At 36.2% G+C, this 17,813-nt stretch overlaps 1 protein-coding gene and 1 long non-coding RNA gene across 15 annotated transcripts in view; one reads left to right on the plus strand and one right to left on the minus strand.

The window, feature by feature from the left end:
- KHDRBS2 (KH RNA binding domain containing, signal transduction associated 2) overlaps positions 1 to 17,813 on the plus strand; it is a 624,340-nt gene that overhangs the window by 557,064 nt on the left and 49,463 nt on the right. For 9 of the 13 annotated variants that reach the window (XR_008298546.1, XR_008298547.1, XR_008298545.1 and 6 more), the window contains exon 8: positions 2,741 to 2,799. The exons of the other annotated variants lie outside the window; for them this stretch is intronic. Coding sequence is in view for 2 of the 9 variants with exons in the window: in XM_053222622.1 (XP_053078597.1) it covers positions 2,741 to 2,799 (59 nt within the window). In the remaining 7 variants the exon portion in view is untranslated. The remainder of the gene's footprint in view (positions 1 to 2,740; positions 2,800 to 17,813) is intronic. 13 annotated transcript variants of the gene reach the window in all.
- LOC128315609 (uncharacterized) overlaps positions 1 to 17,813 on the minus strand; it is a 131,722-nt gene that overhangs the window by 11,657 nt on the left and 102,252 nt on the right. The gene's annotated exons all lie outside the window — the stretch shown is intronic.

Genomic DNA, 17,813 nt, shown 5'->3' on the forward strand with positions numbered 1-17,813 from the left:
CAGGGAATCAATGTAACATCTCTCAGAAATTTGCAACACATGCATGAGGGTTCTCAATGAGGCTGTATCACCCCTTTTAAGCTAAGTATGTGAAAGAAGAGAGAAACATCCAGCCACTAGCCAATGGCCTTAGACCAAGGGTGGGAAGAAACACATACTACCATACATTTTTTCTAGACCTTAGTCTCAAGGGTGGGAAGAAACACATACTACCATACATTTTTTCTAGATAATTTGTGTATAGATATTCTGGGCAATGCAGGCTGCACTCAGTAATCTCTTTTTCCCAACTACTGTGTACTAAAACTGAGTAAGTGAATTCTCAGATGCCTCCCTAATTTCTCTCTCTCATTTTCACCTCTAATACATAGACTTGTATTTTCTTTTTTGCTTCTCTTTCCTTATTAATGAAATCTAAAGTATTTAATGTAATGAGATCTACGAGATTGCCTTGAGGGATAATGACAACCACAACATTTTAGGCCTATCTCTCCTTTCAACCTAACCCTTTGGTATCTGTGGCCCACCCTCAGCCGTTATATAATTTGGTATTTGATCTTAAGCCATTTTCTTGCCACACTTCATCACTGGACCAGTGGCCCATAGATTTAATAAAATTCTTAGAGGAGACTGGAACTCCAAAGTTAAAATCTCTGCTTTTTATTGAACACTTGGGGAAGAGGATTATTTTATGTATGGAGGTGTTGCTCCCTAGGTAAACATAAATGAGGATCTGAATATTCCAAGGTAGAGTAAAACCTTGGTTTGTGAGCATAATTAGTTCCGATAATATGCTTGTAATCCAAAGCACTTGTATTCAAAGCAAATTTCCCCATATGAAATAATGGAAACTCAGATGATTCATTCCAAAACCCAAAAATATTCATATAAAATTGATAATACTGTAACATAATACAAAATAATAAAGAAAATAAAAAATATAGGGCAAAATAAATTAACCTGTACTTACTTTGGAAAACCTTCATGGCTGGTGTGAGGGAGATGAGAGAGAAGAACATTATTGTAGGACAACTTTCACTATCACTAACAGAATCACTGCTATCTATTGGCTCAATGGATCTTTTTCTGCATGAGGGCCATTGTATCTGCTCACACGGATGTTGACTATAGTATAGTATTAATAAACTTTTGTCATATCCTGTATTTAACGTAGCTGGTAATAAGGCAGCAGAGGAAAGGGTCTATATTTGCAGGCAGCCTGACCTAGAATGAAGCAAAGCATTTCTAAGCTTACTCTTATATGGAAAAGCAAAGGGCTGCCCATAGGTGCTTTGAAGTGACAAAAAAATCCACTAGTGTCATTTCTGGGCACCTTCCAGTGTTCTGAAAAATCACTGATTTCTGCCAAACACCATGGCCTGAGACTGAGCATCTGAATAGAGGAGACAATCACCCATAATCCCACAGCAAGAGAAGAACGACTGCCTCAGTTGTGATCATGTGACATTGGCAACACATAATACTCATATTGCAAGACATCGCTCATTTATCAAGTTAAAATTTATTAGAAATGTTTGCTTGTCTGGTGGAACACTCGCAGAACAAGTTACTTGCAGTCCAAGATTTTACTGTACTTAAAAGGAATTAGTAATCTTGACATTATTTATAAATTTATCTTATATAATATTTAAAATTATAAATGAAGATTCAAGCAGAGGATGTAAAATGAAGGAGCTTATTTGAGGGGAAATATCATATATCTTAAATTATAAATATAAATATAAATGTGAATATATTAATATAGTAATTTATTCTGAGGACATCTCAGAAGTAACTAAAATGGCTAAAGGAACAGTAAATGGCCAACTGTTTTAAATGGTGCTGATGTAAAATGAGGACCATGTCTTGACCACTGGATTTGAAAATGTCAGGATATTGACAAGAGCTGTTTCAGTGGAGACAACAGCCTGATTGGAATATCTTCAAAAGCATGTGGAAAGCAGTGAAGAGAGTGAACAGTTGCCTCTTTTCAAGAAATTTTTCTGTAAAGGGACAGAGAAAGGGCAAGTCACTAGAAGAAGATGTGGGGGTGAGGGAGGACTTTTTTGGGAATGAGAGATATATGAAATGCTTGGATGCTAGTGAGAATGGTACCTTAAAGGGGGAAGTACCACTGCAGGACAAAGTGATGACAACTGTAGTGGGGGAAGCCTGTTAGTAACTTGAGTAAGAAATGAAGGAAGGACACCTTCTTGTCAGTTATTGAAACACAGAAACATGTAGCAAAATATTAAGTAAAAATAAACAGCTTATATATTTGAGAAGTTCATGAACATGCTGTTGAAGGGCTAGAGGGGAGTATAAATATAATTTCAGTGTTTGGAAGTAAAGATGAAATTGATGCTTAAGGTGACAGCATTAAAAGCCACATACAGTTGACCAGATTGTCATCTTGTATAGCATAGCACTTTTTCTTGGAAATAGACCTTTATAACTTTCCTCTTGACAAATTTTGAAGTATGATACTTGTGTTTTAAGGAAAATTTGATTTATAAAATTGGAGGTTAGAGATAAAAAAGTTCTGAGGTGGCATGAGAAAATCATAGCGCTCCTTGTTAGTAACCTGTATGTCTTACAGAGTTTTTTTTAGGATTGTGTTTTATGCTAGAGGTTCTTGGGATATTACTTTAGCACACATTTTGCTTTCAAATTCCATATGAGTTTCTGGGTTGATTCCCCTTATTACAGTAGCATTGATTGCTGTCTAAATCTGTTGCAGTGTGCCTGAATACTATGACTACGGTCATGGAGTAAGTGAGGATGCCTATGACAGCTACGGTAAGACGTTTTCTTTACTAAAACTGTGAAATCAGAACATCCATCAGTCACTGACAACTCAGAAATTACTTCTATCTTTCTACCCCCAGTTTTTACAGAAGTCCAGACTAAATTGATTTATGTAATTCCAGGGTGAGATCTGACGTCCAACAGCCAGTCCCAGAAAACTGGACAGATCAATTTTGATCAAAATTTCAAAAGCAATTAATCACAATCATAGATCGTTTTCAACAGCAACAGTGAGCATTTTGAATAGTGTCTTACATGTTCCACTGTGCCCATTGTCTGACTCATTGATTTGACAACAATGCTGTGTCTTTCCTGCTGTCACAAAGATCATCAGGGCAATATACAGTTAAAATATTTTACAACTTTTAAGGGCAGAAAATGTGGCTTTCAAGTTATTTTTTTATAGCGTGCATAGGCATAGTTCTTAAAAGTGCCACATAATGCTTGGCATGAGAATTAATCAAACAGCATGTCAGTCTATAAAAATAATTAATTTCAAAAAATACACCATTTAATTAAAATACTTAAAGTTAATTGTAATTCAATTCAGTAAGATTTATTGAGTATCTGTGACATATCAATGTAGTATATCACTTTTGAAACGCAGTTTTTCATCCTTTAAAATCTATATGCAGTATTACCAGTTAACCACCTTGAAAACACTCATGTAATTTTTTCAGCCCCCAATTTTTATTGAAATAATACCAAGGCCTCTCCATTTCTCTTTATGGGGAGCAGTAAAAGAGATCATGAATGTTGCCTCTGTGTTGGGGCTCCACATTATGAAGGTGCGGTGCTCCATAAAGTTGCGGAAGGGAAGGTCCAGAGCTCAGGAGGAAAGGAGGAAGTGCACCCTCCTTGGAACTAGAGTTACCAAATAGACTCAATTCTCTAAGGCAATCATGAGGCCAAGCTCAGAAATAGTAGAAAAATAAAGCACCCCCACAATGATTGCCATTCATAAGCTGATTACATACATAGATTTTATCATTTATTTTTTCATAATAAGTTGAACTATTAAGTGTTTTGAGCTCCATTTTATAATGAGGAAACGGAACAACAGAGGTTAAGCCGATATGAGAGTACAGCCGTGAGGCTCGACTTCGGTTTTTATATTCTCATCGGTGGTTGGAACCCTATTAATTGCTGCTACCATACATGAAGTACCTACCTATTATGTGTCTGTACTGAGCAATTTATAATGAGGATTAGAGATAACAGAAATAATCCCCATTCAACATTATATGTATATCTGTATAATCTAATCCCCATTAGACACATACAGGGTACACACTCCTGTTGCCATCTGCATTTGACAAATAAATAAGGGACTAAGGCTCAGAGCAGTAAGTAACTTGCCTGAGTTAAACAATTAGCAAATGACAGAGCAAGAATGTGAATTCAGGTGTGTCTGATTTTGTTGTTGGGAAGTGGGGGGCAGAGTTCAGTCGACCTAGTGAGAAAGAACAGGATCTGCTACTTTAAACCTGACTTTGTTTTAAAGGAAGGGAATTGAGCTCAGTGAGATTTCTCTAAATCCTTCCAGCTGCTCTCCCACTAATCTAAGGTTGTCTACAGTATTTTACAGGAAAATAATTAGTCTAAAATGAGCACTAGGCTCACTCTCTCTCAGATTCCAGCTTCTCCAGCACCAAATGAACCTAATCTCCCTGCTGTGAGAGACAGGCATATTCTCCAAAATAACTTAAACATATTTTCAGAAATTATTTCACAGAAAAAATAAGTGATAGACAAGTTTGCACAGGTCTGGCTCAGTTGGTACAGCATTCGCTTAGTTCAACAGAGCAATAAGTCAGTCTGCATTGTTCCAAGCATATTCTTAATCAAATAGGAATCAAGCCATATGCCTTGTATAATTAGTTACTAAGGATGATAGATGAATAAGATACAGCATGGGCCTTTCTTTAATTCATTCAACTTTGTGCATATAGGTATCACCAGGCTATAGGAACATGATGTTGTACACAATAGACATTTTCCTTCCTCAGTTCCTACTGTTTACTGTTGAGAAACAGATGGGTACATATAAAAACTCGTGCCATATTGGGGTGCCTGGGTGCCTTGTTCGGTCAAGCATCTGACTCTTGATCTCATTTCAGGTCATGATCTCACAGTTCATGGGATCAAGCCCCACATTGGGCTCTGTGCTGACAGCACAGAGTCTCTTGGGATTCTCTCTCTCCCTCTGCCCCTCCCTGCTTGTGTGAGCTCTCTCTCTTTAAATAAATAAATAAACTTAAAAAAAATGCACCAGATTATAAACCATATGATACAAGAGAACGTCAGAGAACATTATTTATGTAACAAATATTTATTTAGTGGCTAACACGTGTAAGCCATTGTTCTCAATTCTGGAGATACTGTAGTGAACAATCTCTTCACACTTACATTATTATTTATAAATCACTTTTTTAAAAAATGGAATCTTCATTGCAAAATACAGTCATTGCTTTTTATACTTAGCACAACAATTTGAAGAAAATCACACCTATGAGCTTTATTTTATGGAATTACATGTAGTAAAATCAATGGCAGGGATGAATCTGACGATGTAGTTGGGTAATAGGAGATGGGTTTTCTCTTTCTCAGTTATTTACATTTTAAAATGTTACCACCATGTAAGGTAGTAGAGAAAAGGTGTGAACACAAACTATTGCTTCTCAGATCCTATAAGGGACCCGAAGGGGGCCATGGTCAGGAGAGTGGGGCTCACCTCTGTAACCTATAGGTCTTACATGATTCTTTCTTGGTTATTTGATTCTTCTGCAGCAAAGTCTCAAGACAACCCCTTTTATTTTAAAAGCTACACCTACCCAAAAGCACTAGATTTCATCCTGGGTCAAATTACAATTTACCAATAACCAATTCTCAGCACATAAAAACAGTTGATAAATTATTTTTTAATGAAGTAATGAAGAAAAGGCAGAAAAGGATTTGACTGGACAGAGTAAGAAAGTTATTAAGTAGGAATTTTTACATAGTAACCTAACCTATTTTATTAACTAAAATGTCAGCTAAATTGACCATATTCTTAGCATTTGAAGATTACGTATATACATGTGCCTAAAAACAGACTGATGTTTGGGGCCATGATTTTTTCTTTGACCACTAGGATCTGTTGCCATATTGTGACATTATTGAGCAAGCATCAATTCAAGAATAAACTTCACATTCAAGGTGTTTTTATTCTTTGCTTGAAAATGTTGGTATGTCAACACTCTATGCATTCTAATTTAGGAAGTGCTTCTTGATTTTCATGTCAGAAGGATAATTGTTCAAGAGAGAGTTTAGTTATTTTATTGAGGTCAGAAGTGATATCCCAGGGGCTGAAACAAAGAAATCTAGCTAATATGTTGCAACCTTCTTTCCTGGTGTAGATCTCATAGAAAATGATATGTGTGCAGTGCAGTGGAACTGAAGGAGGAGCTGCTCACAAGCCAGGATTCAAGCTGTCCAAGGTCCATTCCACAACCCCATAACCCTCTCAGCTCACTACAACCTATCTCTGGTATACATTAGGCCACAGAAGGGGGATCAGAGACTCTGAACAAAAGCAATTCTGTTTTAAATGATGCACATGTGAAATTGATTTTATTTTTCTAGATTTTGTGGGTTTTTTTTTTTTTTGCCACAGGTGTTCAGAAATCTAAGCAGATACGTAGGTCTGATTAACCTAACAAATAAGTTATTTTTTTTTCTTATTCTAAAAGTAATACACTTCCACTATAGAAAGTTAGTTTTGAAAAAGACAGAAATTTTCAAACCATCCTGAATTACACTACTATATTCATTCTTTACTTTTTGTTATATATTTTGCCAGTTTTTTAATCCATCATGATACACATTTAAAAAGAGAACACAAAATAGGATACTTAATAAAAATTCTTTTAAGATTTTCCTATCATTACATAGTTTGTTTTCAGTTCTGAATCATTACAATTATACCTTGACAAAATGCATAATTTAATATACTTTCACATGCAGTATCAGAATTAACCACTACTATGATCAGTTGAAAATGATCCTGCTTTTGTATAACCAGGAAATAAATAAAATACTTGCAGTCTATCCATATTATTACTATTTCATATAGTAATGAGATTTAAATTTTGAGAATTCGCATACGCTCATATCTTCTATAGACAATAGTAAAAGGGCCAAGTCAAAAGCTGAGAAATAGTAAGCGCTCAGCATCATAATCTTAAAGTCTAATTAATAAATTAACATGCATTATATACATCCAGATTTTAGTGTTAGCTTATTACACAAAGGGAGCTTCAAGTACAAGTTTCTTGCTGATAGGTTGCTTATCCTGTCATATCCAAATGGGCAGATGATAAAATTTAAATATGCATGTGGAACAGTTATTTGAGGACCTATTCATCTCAAATACAGATTGGTTGATGTTTTTTCATTAATTTTCCATACCTTACATATTAACTCATATCCATTTATAGCTGACCTTTAATGAGTTGTGCACAGACTTAAATCAGTAACACTGAAACCTTGCATCTCCACTGATTTGTTCAATTCCTTTCTGAATTAGTAATTTCTCTCTGTTACAGTTTGATTGTATCATTGGTACAGATATTAAATCTCAATGGGAAGTCTGTATTTTTTATAAAATAAATAGCCCCGCTTCTCACTTTCCTGGCAACACTGCAGATTTGGACTGTAAGTGAGGAGGCTCAGAATCAGTTGCCTCTCCTGCTCAGGTTGGTGGAAAGACCTGTGTGGTAAACAGCTTTGGGAAAGGAGGAAGGAATGTTCTTCAGGATAATTGGATCCTGCAATCAAAAGACTCACAGATGGAATCTCTCATTTAGGATTCCTTTAGAAATGATTTGAAATAAACCACTGGAAGTAAAAATCCAATCATTCAGTGTGATGCTTCACTGTGAATCTTCATAAATTGTGTGTATCACCAGATTAAAATTATATTTGTGTCTTTCAGGCCCATAATTCATGTTGAAGTGGCAAATATGTTGACTTCAGAGAAAAACATGCATCCTTTTGGACTTCATCACAGTTAGATTATTTAAGATATTTGCATACAATTTAATATTAATGATTAAACTCTTTTCTGGTAACACTATAAATATAAAATTTTAAATATTAAATCTTTTCAACGTGAGTACTAAAATACAACATATATTATTTATTATATTTAATATTTAATGTTTTCATGTGTATTAAACATTTCATTGATCTTTAATTATTATTAAATTAATATTTAAATATTAGGTTTCTGATAACTTGAATTTACTTTGGGTCACAAATATTTGACTTACAGGAATCCAAATCAGTTTCTTCATTTTAAAAATATTTCCTAACTCATCAGAGTCATTATAATTGTTTTGGTTAAGTCTGAATAGTTCATAATTCAGTAAGGGTGCATTTTAAATATAGTGCATAGATTAGCTTGGCTAAACAATGTTTCCCATAGGAAACATTCTCTAAATTCTCTCTGAGACTGACAGCTAAGAATGGACGGCAAGATTCTCTTCTCAGAGAAAAGAACTGTTTATTAAAATGTATTTAATGTATGAACTGAAGAGCTAATTATGCATCCATTCTTTAGTGGCATTTAAGATGACAGCTGTGTGGAAGCAAGGTGGATAATATTAATACACTGTCTTGAAATGAATGAAAGCAAAAAGAATTTTGTGCTATATTCTAGGGTATTTGAGTGCCTCACTTCAAGACGATTGCAGAACACAAAACCCATTTTGTGTTCAGAGGCAGGAATGATTATTATCCCAGTATGAAAATAAGCCCTGAATTGATTAATCTGTGAAAACAGCAAAAGAAAATGAAGCTAACTGGCAATCATGCCATCCATGTGATTCAAGAACAAAGACTGTCCATTTTTAAGAGTAAGTGGAAATATAAATTTGAGGAAATTGATTTTACAAATGAAGATGAGTTCCTTAATATGGGCAAGAATTTACCAGACATTCTAAAAACTAATGTATACAACCAATTTATTTTTCCTAGGACTTATTAATATTGAAATTGCTACATGATAGGCTACTGAGAAAAATACCACTGTTATTTATTCTATTTAACTTTTAATATAGATTTTTAAACTCTATTTTTAACCAAAAAGATTAATGAAATGGCGCGTCTAAAGTAGTTTTTAGTTTACTTATTTATTTTGAAAGAGAGAGACAGTAAACAGGACAGGGGCAGAGAGAGAGGGAGAGAGAGAGAATCCCAAGCAGGCTCCACACCCTCAGCCTAGACCCCAATGTGGAGCTCGAACTCACAATGCATGAGATTCTATGAGATTAATTACAGATTTTAGAATCACCTGGTGAACCTTGAAAAAAATACCAAAGTCCAGTTACTACTCAAGATCAGCTCCATCACAGTTTTGGACATAAGAACTGGGCATCAGTTGAATAGTGGTCTCAGTGGTCCTATCCGAAGCTAAAGTTGAGAGTAAGTTTTAGATACGTACGTGGGAACTTGATGAAAAGTAGCCAATGATCTTAATATGAATGGTCAAAACTGTGCCAGGCGCTTGCATCCTTAAAGGCACCACACAAGTTATGCACAGGCTGCCTTTAGAACACTGGGTACTTTAAAAGCAAATATTGTGTTATAGGACCTGACATTTTCAGTTCACCCTTAAAAAAAAAAAAAAGCTGTAAGTTTAAGTAATGGAAAATAGAATTTGTCCTTTTTTTGAACAATGGTGTGCTGAACAGTTAAATCTTAAACTTGACGTTGTCTAAAATACACCCAACAGATAGAGAGTCCACAAAAAATTATAGCCCACAAGCACCCAACAATTCTCTTGTTGAGACAATAAACCAAGCCATAGGAAAGTTCTTTTATCACTTTCTTTTCTGCTGAGCTAATGGGGCAATCATTTTAACTGATGGGGAGGGAGGAGTTGAGTGATTTATTGTCAGAATCTTGGGGTGAACAGATCATGTACAAAAAGTATATTCAATATGACATAGATTTTCATTTAGAATATACAAAATGAGCTGTTTTTAAAACACAAAGTACAGAATACAAAATATAAAGCTGGGAAAACATTTTCTTAGAAATACACTAGCAAAGAAAAAAAATATACTAGAGGCCTACCACCTTAGGGGGTCTTTATAATAAATTTCCACAGTTTGGGGAGATTTTTATGTTTATTAAAAGAGGATATGAATTTTAAAAAGACCAGGACACCCTGTCCTGAAATAAATGTGTAACATACATTTATCAAATATGTCATAATTTATTGAATGATTCAGTGGGAACTGATATATATGCTGAAAAAAGTATGCCAGTTGAAAATATAATTATGATTATTGATGACTAATATCAGTGTCTTTTTGTAAATGACCTAACCATATGAAGATCTTGTCAAACCTTTAGTTCTGCTGGTAACAAAATATGCCAGGGGAGGGGGAGGATGGATCTAGAACACTTAGGTCAGTTTCTCTGGAGCCTGGCAACTGTGCAGGAAGATTCCAGAAATCCCCTTGTGATCAGGGGAGTATAGCAGCAGAAGATAGACAGATACCCCTGGAGGCCATTAGCATTCGGAAATTCCAGCAGGGATAGGTCCAGTTATGGGCCAAGAGCTAGGTAGGATTTGGCTGCTGAGAAGACTGGGGAGAGCAAACAAAGAAATTAGGGTGAGTGCTTAGAGTTAGCCCAAATGTCACAAGTTAAGGGCACAAGTGTCCACAAAACTGCCCCTACTTCACACTCCAGTCACACATTTGGGAGACTCTAGACCACCCTCTCTTCTGACCATTTGGCTATAGATTTGGAGTTCCCACTACCCCCTTGGGTTTGATAATTTTCCAGAATGACTCACAGAAGTAAAGGGCTTCTGTAAAGAAAGGGCTCTAACTTAGAATTAATTTTATTGGAGCAAAAGGAAAGAAAGCAGAAGGAGGCAAAGAGAGAGATACATAGAGCAGAGCCTGGGTGAATCCCAAATATGAAGCTTTGAAAGTCTTCAGGATGGCACTATCCCTCCCGGCATACTGATGTGTAACAACACACAAGGTATTGCCAAGCTCTTGAAAACCTCAGTGCCCAGAGTTTTCATTATAGCTCCATGATGCAGCATGAATGCCTGAATCATCTCCAACTCCTGCCTCCTTTTCTCTCCAGATTGGGCTGATATCACTTGGTTAATGCCCAAATCCTCTAACCTCCTGGTTGGTCTTTCAAGTGGGACCAGCCCACATCCTGAGTCATCTCATTAGCATGAACTATCCTGTGTGGTCTGAGGAGCCACCACTGATAACAAAGACCTTCCCATCACTCCAGGACATTCCAGAGTTTAGACTTAACTTCACAGTAACCAGGGGCAAAGGGCAGCCAAAATGTTTGTTTCCGGAGGGAGGGGGTGGTGGTAACAACGTGAGCACCCACCTGGGAAAGCAGGCAGAGGCATGCTGAGAGGAAAGCAGAGTCAGAGCTGGTCACTGTCAACATTTTGCTGAGCTTAAAACCTGGTATTCTGTAACTCCCATAACTTGGTGTTGGTCTAAGAATATATTCTGGGCTCATTTCTGTTCTCAAGTATAGAAATGACAGATGTGAGGGGAGTAAGGCAATCAAAACTGTTACAAATTCAGTTTCTTTGTCTATGAAGCTATGCTACCTAGCGTACCTTCTTCACTGAGTTGAGGGCATTATTGGAATTCTTAGAGAAGAGAATCATAAAATAGTATTTTGTATCATCATTCTTATCCTTCCATTATTTTTCATAAAGTTCTTATGTACAAAAAAAGTCTGTGGCTGAATTCTGCAGACTTTTGATTGATTCAGGATTTTATTTCACAACAGTAAAAGTATTTTTTAAACTCAAGTCACAAAAGATTCTACGTTGTGTCCAATTATCAGCCACCATTTTTTTTTCTGTACCTTCCATTTTGGAATATTTTGCATATTTTTTCTCTTCTATTTTTCATTTTTAGTGTTTATTTTTGAGAAAGAGAGAATGTGAGCAAGGGAGGGGCAGAGAGAGAGAAAGAATGTGAAACAGGCTCTAGGCTCTGAGCTGTCGGCACAGGGCCCAGGGTGAGGCTTAAACTCAAGAACCATGAGATCATGACCTGAGCTGAAGTCAGACACTTAACTGACTGAGCCACCCAGGTGCCCCTATGCATATTTTCAGTATGTACTACATTTTAAAAATCCATATTTGTTTTTATATCAACAAATGGATTTTGGAGTCAGTTTACTTATCTGTTTCATTGTCCACGTGGGCAATGGAAAACACCTGCTTTCAAAAACCACTTAGGGACTTCACCTAAGAGCTTCTTCAAAGACTAAAATGAATTGCACTGTTTTCGAGGAACTATTGGTATTTAGGAGAAGTTCCCCAGTAGCTAAGAGTAGCTTTTAAGAAGCCCCAAAACACCCAGCCCATCTCTGGTTGTGGGATCACTACCAGAAATCATCATTATCATTCTTAGGATGAATCAAAATAAGCAATAAAAAAACTAATCTATAAATATTTACTAGTTGCTAATGGAAATATAAGTTTTTTCTCAACATATTAAGCAAAATGAAATCATTAATTTGCTGAAATACAACAGGTATCTAAAGTTTGTGTCTTATACTTGAAACCTTTGATTGGTTCGTTCTACTGGTTTCTTCCCCTAATTGGTCCATTTCCATGCAACAACAAGATGACCTTCCTTTTGAGAAAAAGAGTTTAAAATCTTAACTATACCAACAACACTCATTGTATTTCAAGACCCAAGACATTTTTTTCAATGAATATTGTAGAATACCTGTACTTTAGTTGATCATCAAAGTCATCAACTCCAATGCTCTAAAATCAAGGGTCAGATCATGCTAGACTGTGCATGGAATTCCTTGCTAAGGAATTTGGACTTGACCTTGAGTATGCTACAAGAGCAACTGACCAGGCAGGCCTCATCATTTGTACTAAGAAAAGTCCCTCTGGCTAGAAGGTGAAGAAGAGTAGGAATGTACACATACACACATTAGGGGAATGTGTGTGTGTGTGTGTGTGCGTGTGTGTGTGTGTCTACACACACAAAGATATACCTATGTATAACATATTACAACATATCACATCATATTGTGTGTGTAGACACACACACACACACACACACACATATATATATATATACACACACACACACACATTTAAAATCATGGAAAGACCCAAAAGATATAAGTAGGTTAACTAGGTAGATGAGCACTCTGGGCAAAGATGAGAATGGCTTGGCATGGAATAGGGTTGGTAGGGATGGAAAGAGATGGATGAGTTAAATGCATATTAAGGAAGAAAATATAATAATCCACATTAAGGAAGAAAAGACAAAGCTTGATGATTAGATTGACTGAGCAAAGGTGAGAGGATGCCAAGGGTTTTGATGAGTAACTAGACAAGTTGTAGGGGGTAGCATCAGTCTCTGCAATACAAAACTTGGGAAGAGCATTAAGTATTTGGAGAAAAAGATGAGTTTAGTTTTGGGAAACACTGACTTTGAAACACCTGAGGAGATGCCCCTCAGGCAGTTAGATATACATGTCAGAAGCTCAGAATGGTCTGTGACAATTAAAATGTATCATCTGTATGCAGATTAAGAAACTTACCACCTGCCAAAAAAGTCTTTCAAGTAGAGGCAGAACCAGAATTCAAATGCAGACCTAGCTAGAGAGCCCTGAGACTCCCATTCGAAGTGAAGAGATCTGAGGGAAGGCTATGGCTTCTTTTATGGATACAAATGAAGGTGTAAAATATTTAAGTAGAATTAATTTATTCAGTAAATAATTACCAAGTGCCTGCCATGTGCATCACAAAACTCTGGAGTTGAGAAGAGAGTGCTTAGAAAGGCCCAGCCCTCTGATACTCTCTAGATGGAATATTCCAAGTGTTACTTTTTTCTAACAGGGAATATCTAATGAAAAATTTGAAATAGTGATAAAAGCTGTAAATGCTTCTCAGAAGCTGACTGAATTTCCTGAGAGCATAAGTGATGGTGAACTCAAAGTTACTCTTCTTAGAACATAATTCAGTATGTTCATCTGTGAAAACAGATGCTGGTCACCCATATTTCCCCTTCTGCACTATAATATTTTACCCTCTGTATTTTGTAACAATAAACTCTGCCATTACACATGGTGGCAATACAAACTATGTAGATAAAATTGTTGAACCATTAGGTGCCAACGTTTCATTAATATTTTAAAATGCTCAGGGCAGAGCAGACATGCTTTCTATGTTAGAGGAATGAACACCTAGATTTGCACCTTAACAAATTCAGTTCAAGCAGCCCACACTCTTGTTAACAAAATTAAAGCTATGCTCTCACTCATTTAGCTAATAATTTGTTGTAGGAACCACTAGTTATAAAGTAAATCAAGGGGATTAGAATAAATGAAGTCCTATTTCCTAGGCAAGAAAAGGAGAAAGGGAGTGGAAGCCAGGAGCTTCTTTCAGATGAAGGCAGTGGTAGAAAATGGTAAGATGATTATAGATAAAAATTCTGGGTCTTCCAGACAAACTTTCTGAGCTATAATTTTCTCATCTTTAAAAGGAAGACAACGTTGGCACATACCTTACAGGAAGTTGTGAGGATTTGCTAATAATACACATAAAATGCCCCACACTGTATTTGGCCCTTGGAAGATGTGATGACAGGGAATATCTCAATTTTTTTTAAAAGGATAGGTATTTAAAAATTAAAGAAAATGCACATTGTTATAGTGAGTTACAAGAACAAAACATCTAATCTAGCATATTCTCTTTGGGAATAAATAGCAATAACAAAACATGTAAGAATATATTCGAAAGGTGCTTTTAAGTAGAAAGATATGCCTTAGAGAAATATGAGAAATTTAACTGAGACCAACATTGGAGTGGCTTAGAGCCAGGTGAATTTTAATCAACCTTGTAATGTTCTTATATGACTGGCAAACCAGACGCCAGTGGTTTATAATAATAGAAATTAGATTTCCCACTTTCCTTGTGGTTTTTACATACTGGTTTCTAGTATACTAAAAATAAATAGCATGAGCTCTCCCTTTTTGTTGTGGTGAGTTATTTTTATTTTGATTTTTGGGGGTGTTGTTGTTGGTGTTGTGTTATTGGTTTTATTTTGAGAGAGAGCAAGAGAGAGTGAGAGCGACAACAAGAGTAAGAGAGAATCTGAAACAGGCTCCCCAGGCAGCACAGAGTCCGACACGGAGCTCGATCCCACAACCCTGGGATCGTGATCTGAGCTGAAATCAAGAGTCAGATGCTTAACCCGACTGAGCCACCCAGACACCCCTTATTTATGTTATGGTATGGTATGGTATGGTATGGTATGGTATGGTATGGTATGGTATGGTATGGTAATGTGGTGAGTTAAAAAAAATTTAGGTTCTTTTTAAGATATCAGAACTATAAACAACTAGCTATGTAGGGTCTAGCAAACTGTGAGCATAAAATCGGTGCTCTCAATAATCTCCATGATATTCTATATCCTTTCTAAATGATTCCTAAAGTTAATGTACTCTGAGGGTGGCATTTTAAACCTACTTCTGTAAAAATAAACATTAAAAGTTTGCTTTCCAGGTACTTAAATGATGCTGACTTTTCCTAAATTGGTGCCTTGTTCCAATCCTTCAATTTCCCCACCAAGAACCTCAACTCAATATTGATAGCATCTCTGGAACAGAGAACACAGCTTTGTAGCTTTAAATATCATCCAGATTTTTCTTTCCTGCTCTCAATGCTCCCCAAACTAGGTGGTCCCAAGGCAGGAATGAGAGCACATTTAGAAATGCACACCACTGGGACGCCTGGGTGGCTCAGTCGGTTGAGCATCCGACTTCAGCTCAGGTCACGATCTCGCGGTCCGTGAGTTCGAGCCCCGCGTCGGGCTCTGGGCTGATGGCTCAGAGCCTGGAGCCTGCTTCCATTCTGTGTCTCCCCCTCTCTCTGCCCCTCCCCCGTTCATGCTCTGTCTCGCTCTGTCTCAAAAATAAATAAAACGTTAAAAAAAATTAAAAAATAAATAAAAATAAATAAAAATTAAAAAAGAAATGCACACTACTTAATAAATCTGATTCTGCTGAAAGCAGAATATTTGAGATGCAGAAGCTTTTGAAGTCACTAGAATAACATGGAAAGCACAAGAAGAGTTACCTGGGTAATTTACACCCCTTTATCAAAGTATAATATTCCTCAATGATGCTTATTAGCATGTAATGGAGATGCATTCTATGGAATTCTGTAAGACTTGACTCAACTGGGGGAAAAAAATCAGTCTAAATTAAAAGAACAGAGGTGAAGTAATTTTTAAAAGATATATTAATATATTTCAAATATATGCAACACTATCCCCTAATTGCTAACAATGTGTCTGTAAGAATTCTGTTTTACTTATTTTACAGAATTGATTTTAAAATTCCTTTTTGGTTAGTAACATCATCTGTTTAAATGTAGCTTACAGATACTTACGGTGTTCTTCCTATGTATCTACCACAACAGAAGGGCTCTTCCCTCCTAGATCTTAGAATCCAGTTTAAGAAACAAGGCCAGGTGATACAAAATAATTAACATAAGAAAGTCTTCAAAGAAGGTGAGTTCTCTTAAATAGGTTAAACAGTACCTCAATTTTTAGTTACTCTGTATATTTGCTCAGAAAATTACTTCTTTGAGATGATTAGATGTTAGAGCTCAATCCAAGTTCAACTGAATAATGGAAATTAGGAGCTCTCTCTCCTCTAGGCCTTCCCCAGCATTCTCTTCAACTATAAATGTACTATAATCTATGAACTTGCATACTAGTTTTGTCCTGTGATCTCCTAAAGACTCCTTAAAGTATCCTCATACTCAGGGCTCAGTACAATGACTAGCATATAGGAGATCTTTAGTAAAGAAAAAAAATTATTTTATGAATGCTTTGTCTCCTTCCCTCTTTATTTCATATACTGTATGGTACATTAAAATCTGAATTGGTAAGCCTAGAAATGGTGGGAATTTGATCAAGTCACTGAAGCCTATTTCTCATATCTTCATTTCCTATGTCCACATCCCCAATTCAGTAAACCATTCCAGTAATTTCAACTTGTTAGGCAGCTATTTTGCACATTTTCTGAGGAATTATTTGTTATCTAATTGCTCATTCACATCCATAGTCTAGCTAGTGCTTCTCATATGACAATGATCCTGATACTGAGAGCATCTTATATCCTTTATTATTTTCCAAAAGGACAAAGAAAGATTACCTCTAAGTTTCATTGTCTGTGTTATATTTAAAATGGCATCCTAGACCATATATCATGGGAATAGAAACCACTGGCAAGGACTCCAAAATTTGTATGAATCTCTAAATATTTTAAGTCCATCTTGTCTGCAGAATAGTAGAACCCAAAGAAAGACAAGCAATTTCTAAGTCTATTCTTGGGCCTTTCTTTATACTTCAAATTTTAGAGAATCCCCGTCATAAAAACCTTACAATGATTTGTCTCTTCCTATGCTTGGGTCTTTTCCATGTGCAAGGTTCTATGGTGGCCTCACATTAGAATCTCTTTAGATGTCTAAGCATCACTTCTATCTCTGATACTTGCAGTGAAGAAATCCAATGGTAGGCAACGAGGGGACTGGCTGACTCTGTAAGGCTCAATGACACACTACATGATGATAAAGTTGAGTCGGTGCTCTCCAGTCCAGATTCAAAGAACATAACTTCACTAAAAGAGGCTGGCTTATATTATCAGGTGATTGTAAACATTTGGCCATCTATAAACATTCTGATATTAGAAAAAAATGTAGACCAAGGAAATTTGGCACAAATAGAAATAATACCTCTCCTGATCTCAATTCACTATTAGAACATGAATTAAGTGAAATATATCCTGATTCCTCTGTTAATGGGAAGGAATCTCAGAAAATCTAAAACTTTGATTTATGTAGGAAGTCATTTTGGCTGCCTTTCTGGTCACAGTTGTCCTAGACTAACAGTATTTCCCCTTCCAAGACTTCAGCA

The sequence above is a fragment of the Acinonyx jubatus genome, chromosome B2 (assembly GCF_027475565.1).
Source record: "Acinonyx jubatus isolate Ajub_Pintada_27869175 chromosome B2, VMU_Ajub_asm_v1.0, whole genome shotgun sequence".
NCBI classification, from domain to species: domain Eukaryota; kingdom Metazoa; phylum Chordata; class Mammalia; order Carnivora; family Felidae; genus Acinonyx; species Acinonyx jubatus.